General features: G+C 39.9%; 1 protein-coding gene across 1 annotated transcript in view; it reads left to right on the forward strand.

Annotated features, from left to right (window-relative positions):
• Nucleotides 1–9,196, forward strand: part of bahd1 (bromo adjacent homology domain containing 1) — a 71,900-nt gene extending 62,704 nt beyond the window's left edge. Inside the window, exons 5-7 of the mRNA XM_043698205.1 lie at nucleotides 5,545–5,624; nucleotides 6,835–6,926; nucleotides 8,227–9,196. Coding sequence (XP_043554140.1) covers nucleotides 5,545–5,624; nucleotides 6,835–6,926; nucleotides 8,227–8,413 — 359 coding nt within the window. The 3' untranslated portion in view covers nucleotides 8,414–9,196. The remainder of the gene's footprint in view (nucleotides 1–5,544; nucleotides 5,625–6,834; nucleotides 6,927–8,226) is intronic.
• The last annotated feature ends 605 nt before the right edge of the window (nucleotides 9,197–9,801 follow it).

The raw sequence follows: 9,801 nt of genomic DNA on the forward strand, positions 1-9,801 counted from the left end.
AGATCTGTGTCATGTGTAGATGTTGAAACTGTATTGTGTACATAAGTTTAATTCATTAATGTGTATCAACAAAAGTAGTACTGACCTCTGGGGTACCTTCTTCCTGCACAAAAAACAATTATGCACAACTGCATCCTGCAACTTTGGACCTGCTCCACAATTCAACATGATTATGACTGATCCTCTAACTCAATACCATATTCCTGCTTCCTTCCCGTACCCATGATGCCTTTAAAATGGCTTTAAAGATCTATCTCTTTCTTAAATATTTTCAGTGAGATGGCCTCCACAGCTTTCTGTGGCCAAGAATTCCACAGGTTCGCTACTCTTTGAGTGAAGGAATGTTTCCTCATCTCATTCCTAAATGATCTACCCAATATCTCTACGACTGAAAAGACACACTGAATCCTGGAGTTTATAAAAGAGGCAGAGTACAAAAGCAAAGTTATTATAATTTTTTTGTAAAACGCTTTCACCCTCAAATGCAGTGTGTACAAGTCTGGGTGCTGCAGTATGGGAAAGATCTGAAGGCTTTGGAGGAGGTGTAGAGAAAACTTACTGGATTGGTTCCGAGGATAAGGGACTTCAGTTAGGTGGAGAGATCAAAGAAGCTAAGGCCGTTCTCCCAGGAAAGAGAAAAGTTTGGAAATGGGTCTGATGGAGGTTTTCAAAATTTCTAGAGACTTTCCAGTCCATCTTTCAGACATACCTTGGGTTTATGATGAATGAAGGTCAAGGAGAGTATTTCTTTACAGCAGTGTAACACCCGACTTTGTGAACTATTTTCTCTTGATCTTTCTTGAGCATGTGTTCCTACTTGCAGCCTCTCCTGAATATGTCACTAAAGAAGCTCCTGATGTCAATCGTAGGATTGCATCTGAAGTTAATTGAGTATTTATCAAAACATAAGATGGACGTAAAGATAAAGGATATGTTTGATAAACTGTATGGAATGTACAAACAATTTATACATGTCTGGCATGATTTTGGAACTGATACAAAGCAAATGTAATTAGTGTAACTGTCCAAATCAACAGAGTAAATTGGAAATATTCAGTATATTTTTCACAAGGACATCTATCATGTATTGAATGTGTATCTCAAAAGATGAACTGGATTATAAGTAGTGGAGTGGATATCTAACATGAACCATATATTGAATATGTATCACAAGATGATGAGTGATCACAACCCTTGTCTTGTATTTAGTTTGTTAATTAGTAATTTGTTACGTTCCAAAATCTCCATTGATTCAGTGTTAGCATCTTTATACTGTCATGTAAATGAGTATCCCTTTTCTATGGGTTTTATTGAGTACATGATGTTTGCTCTGTGACTAAATAATTGACCTGAGCTGTCCAAATGGACTTTTACTTTCCAGCTTTAAAAAATGGCATTCCAGTCCCCACATTTTATACAAAAAGAGGCAATGTTTCAACCGTGTCTATTGCACATTGCATTCTTGAAAATAAAAAATTAACCACTTTTGGATTTCCAAAAGCCATTGCCCTTTGTAATATCCCTTTCTCCTTTCAACATGTCTCACCACAGTTACCATCAAAGTGTGCCAGTGATCTGAGGCCACTTTAGTGATTAAACCCATCACCTTCCTCTGATCTGTTGTGTTAAAATGCACCACAAATATAATTGCTGCATAGCAGTGTTGAGTTGATAGTTTACTGCATTCTGTATTGTCTAGTCTACAATGCTGTAGCTTCAGCAATGACTAAAACTAAAATCTTATCCTTGTGTTCAAACCTTTGCACCATCTCACCCTTCCCTTTTACTTTAACCTTTTCTAAGACTTGCAGAATCTCTGAATTTATTTAGCTGTCTCAGCCTGAAATTCTGAAGTCATCTCCCTAGACCTCTCTACATATCTTGTATCCTTGAAATTTGCTCCTAAAACCAAGCTTTCAGTCACCTGTCTTAATACCAGCCACTAAAGGATCACTTGACAGCACTTCTGCGAAAGACCTTGAAACTTGTTTCAAATGCTAGTTGTTAATACAGCTTTAATTAAGTTGACTGTGAGCTTAGCTTATACAAGAGCACCCATCTACGTGGGAATAGTTGATTGACTCGCTTTCCAAGTGGTCCCTTTGTGCAAGCATGATGTCTACTTGGCAAGAGATATATCTTTGTGGATAGGATGTCACTGTGCACTTACTCTATGGTCAAAGCCGTTTCTCAAACAATCTGGTTGACTGTAGAGTTCAAGCTTTAACTTGGTCTCAGTAAGAATCCTGAGGCTAATGTGTATCTTATTTATATGAATGAATGGATCATACCTTTTAAAGGTTGTGAGGTTTCTTTCCTCAATTACCCCCACCCCAAACCCCTCTAAACAACTTGCCTTTCATATTCAGACAATGCCCTTTGCTGTTGACTTTCAACAAGGGGCACAATGCTCGCAATTAACCCTGTGGACTTACTGGGTCAAATGGCCTGTTTCCACGCTGTAGGGATTCTTCTTCTTCGAAGTAAAATGCCATCGTTCCGGAAGATGGGAATGGGGTTTCCAGTGGAAATTAAGAAATAGTGTCAAAAGGGTGGCTGAGTGGTTAGCACTACACCCTCAGTGCTAGGGGCCCGGGTTTGATCCCAGCCTCTGGTGACTGTCTGTGTGGAGTTTGCACATTCTCCCCGTGTCTGCGTGGGTTTCCCCCGAGTGCTCTGTTTTCCTCCCACAATTCAAAGATGTACAGGTCAGGTGGATTGGCCATGCTAAATTGCCCGTAGTATTAGGCGCATTCATCGGGGGAAATTTAGAGTAATAAGGGAATGGGTTTGGGTGGGTTACTCTTCGGAGGGTTGGTGTGGACTTGCTGGGCCAAATGGCCTATTTCCACCTGTAAGGATTCTTCTTCTTCAATGGGGCACAAGGCTTCCTGTTAACCCTGTTCATGCCCCTCACAATCTTATGCACCTCAAGCAGGTCACTTCTTGGTCTTTGCTTGAAAGAAAACAACTCTAGATTACCCAGCCTCTCTTCATAGCTAAACCACTCCATCCTGGGCAACAGCTTAGTGAATCTTCTCTACATCCCCTCTAGCACAATCTTTCTTATAGTGCAGTGACCAGAACTGTGCACAATACCCAGTTGTAATGTAATCAAAGTTCCGTACAGCTTCAACATAACCTCCGTGCTCTTATAATCTTACTCTAAGTCATAAACGCAAGTGTCGCGTATGCTGCCTTGACTGCCCTACTAACCTGTCCAGATGCTTTCAGGGATCTGTGGATAAGTACCTCAAGATCCCACTGTTCCTCTTATGTCCTGCCATTCATTGGGTGAATACTCCCTTATATTTTATTTGTCACTTCCGCCTGTCACCTTTTTCAGGATTAAATTTCATATGCCACTGATCTGCCCATCTGACCAATCAGTTTATATTCTCCTACAATGTCAGACTTTCTTCCTAACCATTGACCACTGTATAAAAAGGGAATTGGAAAACATGTATTAAAACTACTTTTTTTCAAAAATAAAAATGTGCAAGGAAAATTAGTGGGACATAAAGAAAACCCTTGGCCCTCCTGATCCATGTCCTAGAGTGTTGAAAACTGTCTTTTGAGATGACCAAAGCATTGATGGTCATCTTTTAAAATTCTGTAGACTCTGGAATGACTCCCTGCAGATTGGAAAGTGGCAAATTTAACTCCACTCTTCAAGAAAGGAGGGAGGGAGAAAACTGAGAAAAACCAATCTGTTAGCCTCGCATCAGTCATCAGGAAAATAGAGTTTGTAATAAAGGATGCAAGAACAGGGTACTTGCATATATTAAAAAAAATTGAAGGAGTCACTCTGGATCTATGAAAGAGAAATCACGTTTAACAAGTCTTTGAACCTAGTAGATTAGCTTGGGGGAACCAGTGCATGTGGTCTATTTAAATGATTTCAGAAGGTTTTTGATAAGCTCTCTCACAGGAAATTAACAAACAAACTTTGGGCACAAAGCATTGGGAGCACTGGAAAGAGTTTAAAAATTGCTTAACAGAAAGCAGACAGTAGGGGGAGAGTCTAGATCAGGGAACCCACAGTCTCAAAATAAAGGGCAAGCTATTTAGGGTTGAGATAAGGAGGGATTTCTTTGCTTCAGATGTTGTGAACCTTTGGAATGCTTTGTCTTAAAGGGCTGTGGAGACTCTGTTATGGAGATATTCAAGACGGAGATGAGTAGATGTATAAATATTAAAAATTTCAAAGAATTCGGTGCAGAAAAGTGATGTTGAAGATGATGATCAGCCAGCATCTTTCTGAATGGTGGCATAGGCTTTAAAGGCTGAATGGCCTACTCTTGCTTCGGTTTCTATGTTAATAGTGTCCTGAGTATCAGGAACTTGATACTTCAGGACTGCAACTGGGAAGAAAACTGAGCCGTTTATAAAAGTTGCATACAATCCAAATAAATGATAGCAGCAGAGCAGGTCACCCAAGTTAAAGCATTAGGAATTGGAAGTGATTAACACAAACCACCCGAGTTAAATGTATTTCAGATTTTATTTTTAAATTTAACTATTTGATCTTAAGCTGAAGGTGGCTGTTATCAGTCTCCAAGCGTCCTGCATTAGATGTGGTTGTGAGCCTTCTATCAGCATCACTGACATCCTTGTTTCTCTCTAACGTCTGAGTGACCTTGTCACCACCTCCGTCCAAATATCCTTCCTTGTCATGTCAGCCTTACATTTGCACCATTTTATTGCTGGTCTCTGGAATTTGCTGGCAGACAAGTGCAGTATGTAATAACGTTCAATATACCTTCAAGATTTCATATATTCTGTTTCAGGGATGGTGTGGTTGCTTTTTATGCCTTGATTAGCATGTCCTCTGGTTGAAATGGATTGCATTTTGTTTTCCTGCTTATATCTATACCCTGAATGTTCACATTGGAAAGACCAATAAACCTTTTGTATAGTTGCCCTAAGGTAGTGGTTTTGGGCTGTCTCTGTAGTTTAGTGATTTGGTACAAAATCATGATTTGTCAGGCTACATTGAAGGAAGTTTAAAAATTGATATAGATCTGAGGTCACATACAGGCCAGGCAAGTAATGTTAGCAGGAGAAATTGAGGACTGCAGATGCTGGAGATCAGCGCTGAAAATGTGTTGCTGGCAAAGCGCAGCAGGTCAGGCAGCATCCAAGGAGCAGGAGAATCGACGTTTCGGGCATGAGCCCTTCTTCAGGAAAGTAATGTTAGCAGGTTTTCAAATCTAAAGGATGTGTTAGCATTCTGGGTTTTATAGTAATCTGAAATTTCATGGTCAGTTTTGCTGATAGTAATCTTTTTAAATAAAATTCCTAAATTCAAATTCTCAAGTTGCCTTGGGAATAACACTTGTGTTATTTGGATCACTAGTTCAGTAACACAAACTAGTAACAAACGCATCAGCGTTCCCAGCCAGACCAATCTAGTTGGTCACAGAGAAACCTAGTGATTCTCTGAAGGCAACTGAAGTTGCTAAGAGCATTATGCAAGTTTGAGTGGTTATTAGGGCCTTCACCTGAGCCCACACTCATTAAAGTATTGCTTTCTTCCTGTAGGGGAACTTATGATGAGCCTTTACTGGTACTACAGGCCTGAGCACATCCAGGGAGGCAGAAATCCAAGCATTCACTGTGAGGTGAGCATCCACAACCTTCCCTACACAGTCTGTAGGCGTTCACTTCTAAATCCTCTGTCTCTGCCTCTTGCTCTGTGCCTCTGCTGCCCTGTACTGGCCTCCTGCCCTGCTCCTGCTCCTATCTCATCCTGCCCTCTGCCTCTTGCTATATTAGCCTTTCACCAGCCCCTGTTTCTTGCGTGTGCATATCTATATGTATATGTGTGTGTGTGTATACGTGCACTCGATTCAGCATTGTTTTGGCTTTTAGTCATCATTGGTGCTTCTTATTTTCAAACTATTGTGACTTTTTAAAATTTGTAATGAAACAATGAGGTAGAAGTCGCAAGTTTGTATGTTTAGTCTTGGTTTGATGATGCAAATGAGAAAATTCAAATGTATAAAGCGCGCTTTAACACATCCTGAAGTGCTTCACATCTTACGAATTTTGCAGTCTTGTTGATCAACGCAACAACCATTTTTGAATGGAGCAGAATCCCAGAAAGTACAGTGCAATAATTGACATGTTGATCTTCATTGGCGCTGGAAAAATACCATGCTGTAATGTGGTGCCAACGAATCTAAATCAGAGCAAGGAGAGAGAGCAGTAGTTCCATGCCCATCTTGGAGGTTGGCATCACTAATAATAGAGCACTTATTTGAACTTGCGCTTTTGGTGGAGGAGTAAGAAACGGTTACCTATCAAACTTAGCAACACATTTTACTTTGCCTGTATCTTAGTGTGAGGTGGCTCCCTTGGGAAAGTTACAGTCTCATTTTGCCAAAACATTTTATGATATGGTGATCTAAAGGATAATATCATTTGGAACTAAGGCTGGGGCTTCCTAGGAGGAGAGAATTTATCAGCTGCAGACATTGCATGCTGTTCATGAATCCAGGCACAGATGCAAGTTAAAGCATGATGGATAAATTCTTCAGATCAGAGGGCCTTCTGTAAAATATACTGTCTGATTGTTGATCAACATGAGGAAGACTTTCTTTATTTACCTTTCTTTAAATGATACTCACCTCTCCGTCTCCTCCCTCTCTGCATTTGCATCTTGTTTCAATTCAAGTTAGTATGATCCAGGGTTAAGCATACGAATGGGTATCTTAGAATCACTATGCTGCTGAATGGACTGGAGTACTAATGAGATGGAGAAGACTAAATAGACTAGTGCTTTTGTGTAGTGCAGGTTTTTAAAGTTCTGTCTCTACTTTTCTCCTACAGAATGAGATCTTCGCTTCTCGACATCAGGATGAGAATAGCGTAGCCTGCATTGAAGAGAAATGCTATGTTTTGACCTTCTCTGAGTACTGCCGGTGAGTAATTCTAGGCTTTCCGGCTCTGGTGCTAGAAAAATACATGGAAATGGGACACCGTTGAAGCTGGATAGAGTGTCAAAATCTAAAGGCATTGTATGTAGAATAATCACTAGTAAATCCATATGGGATTTTAGGAGAGCTCAGAATTATTATCCAGAGCTTGGAATGTGGTACTGCCTAGCATGAATGAATGGCCTTGGATGTATTGACATGAAGGAGAAACCAGTACAAACAAAAACTGAAATGAAGTAATAGAAAGGACAGCAAATGAAAATACAAATAATCTGTTGTAAGAAGTTGATGAGCAGTTGGAAATAGATGAGCAGAGGGGACTCGAGACTGATGATTTTACTTTATTTACAGGTTTCTAAGTACAGTTTTGCTTGCGGAATCTATTCTGGCCTTTGGGCTTGCTCCACTATTCAGTGATATCATGGTTGATCTGTATTTCAACTAAAATCCCAACAACATCCAATCTAGTCTTGAAAGCTCTAGGTTTTAAAAATTTCATTCATAGAATGGGGGCTTCGCTGGCTAGGTCAACATTTATTGCCCATCCCTAACTGCCCTATGTGCATTAGGAGTCAATCGCATTGCTGAGAGTCTGGAATCACATGCCAGCGAGACCAGGTAAAGATGGCAGGTTTCCCTCCCTAAAGAACATTAATGAAGCAGGTGGGTTTTTCCAGCAATTGACAACAGTTGCATGATCATTAGACTCCTAATTCCAGATTTTTATTGAATTCAAATTCCATCTATTACCCATCATTACCATTCAGTCTTTTGTGGCAGGCAATTTGTGTGAAAAAGTCCTGCTTGGTTTTTAGCCTGTGAATGGTTTGTTCCTAATTTTAAAATTGTCTCCTAGTTCTCAGCGTTTTCATGGGAAAGTATCATTTTAAGTATCTCAATCAGATTACCTCTCAATGTTCTAAAACCAAGTTAATGCAGTCTGACCTAAATAACTTTCCAGGTGCTGGTATGATTTTGGTGAATGAATTTCAGCACTTATTCAAAGGTTACTATCCTTCCTGTGTTTTTGTGTCCCAAACCCCCAGGATGGGGTGTGACCAAGGCTCTGCCCTGCTGAAATTTAACTTCCCCTCTTTGCATTCCAACCTCCTTAAGATAGACTGAATGGAAATGGTTTAAATTAGTTCTCTGACAGTGCTGAAGAGTGTTAATGTTATCGGGATCATCTGTGAGAGGTGTTAGTGAATACTAACGTAAATGTGCCCATCTGATGATGTACTTCTATCTTCATTTTAATTCCTGTTTCTCCCATGCTCTTCTGCAGGTTCTGTGCCTTGGCAAAATGGCGAGAGGAGGGGGCTCCCGATCACAGACTAGTGGTCCCTCCCTCCGAAGAGTACTCCACTCCTCCTCACCGCAAAGTCCCTGAAAACACGGACCCAGATCTGGTCTTTATTTGCAGACACGTGTACGACTTCCGCCACGGCCGAACTCTTAAAAACCCGCAATAGTATAGCACTTCCCGAATTCTATGGGAACTCAGGCTTAGAAAAGAACCAATATGATATCAGAAGAACGCATATGATGGATGTTGACTGGAGTTATGATTCCACACAACCTTCCTGGTGGACAACGGACACACACTTCCTTTTGCCTTATGTACATAAATTAGAGAAATTTTTAAGATCCGATCAATCACACTGACTGCATACCAAAGGACAGTGACCAATCTGAAAACTGGCTCCTGGAAAATAGCGCTGGTTTCTGCACTAATCAATTTGATAATGTCATCATGACACTCGAGCCACTTTTCTCATGCTCGTTCTCCATCACCACTAATAACGGGTCCTGCTCCCAAGCGAGTGATGACCCACTTTGCGAATTTTAAAAATTATAAACAGTAACAAAAAAAAAATTGCACTTGTATTCCAAACTGATCTCTTTCTTAAATAACCCTAGCCCGATTTTCCATTTTGGCAGATAATGCCAGCACTTAAATGTTTACGTCTGAATTGGGATAACATTCCAAATTCGTTTTCTCTTCCCTCTTTTTGTTTTTAATATTATTTCAAAGATAATTACTTGTTGGAATTAAATTTCATAAAAATTGTATTGAGTTTTGAGAAAGAAAATTTAATATATGATTTAAGTTTGATATGTTTGAAGAGACTGTTTTTTAAAAAACAAAGTTCATTCTCTACTGATATCCTGATGTTTTCACTTGAAAGGTTTTAATAATGTTTTGAAGTGTTAGGCCTGATGGCCACATAGAATTAAAGATGTTTCTGCCAATACCATTGGAATTTATTTCTGCCATTTCTCCCATTATTCAACACCACAACTCAAGATCTTGTCTATGATTTACTAGAAAAGCCCAGTAGTCTTTTTTTTCTTCTTGAATCGAAAATGGTCATTATCACAGGTAAAAGTCTGACCACCAAACATTAACTTAGCATTGGTAGCGTATATTAGAAAACCTGGGAAAGTTCTGCACTTATATAACATCTTTCAATGTATTGCAAAGTACATTGCAGCCAATGAATTACTTTTCAGTTGGTGCTGTAATACTGGAAACAGCAGCACAGTAAAATGTCACAGACTGCAATGTGATGATGGTCAAGTATGATCTGTTCATTGAGCAATAAATGCAAATAAAACAGCCCCTGCTGCTCTTGCTAGTGTGGGGGATCTTTCCTTTCCAACTGAGAGTGCAGATAGAGCCTCTACTTTGCATCTCCCCTGTAAGATGGAGAATCCAACAATGCAGCACTCCCTTCACACTGTACTGGGCTATCACTCTGGATTATGTCTGGAGTGAGGCTTGAAAACGACTTGGTGACAAGTATGAATGAACTAGAACTGACATTTGAAGATTCAAAATAACATGCAAAACGCTGGT

Source organism: Chiloscyllium plagiosum, chromosome 10, assembly GCF_004010195.1.
Source record: "Chiloscyllium plagiosum isolate BGI_BamShark_2017 chromosome 10, ASM401019v2, whole genome shotgun sequence".
In the NCBI taxonomy this organism is placed as follows: Eukaryota; Metazoa; Chordata; class Chondrichthyes; order Orectolobiformes; family Hemiscylliidae; genus Chiloscyllium; species Chiloscyllium plagiosum.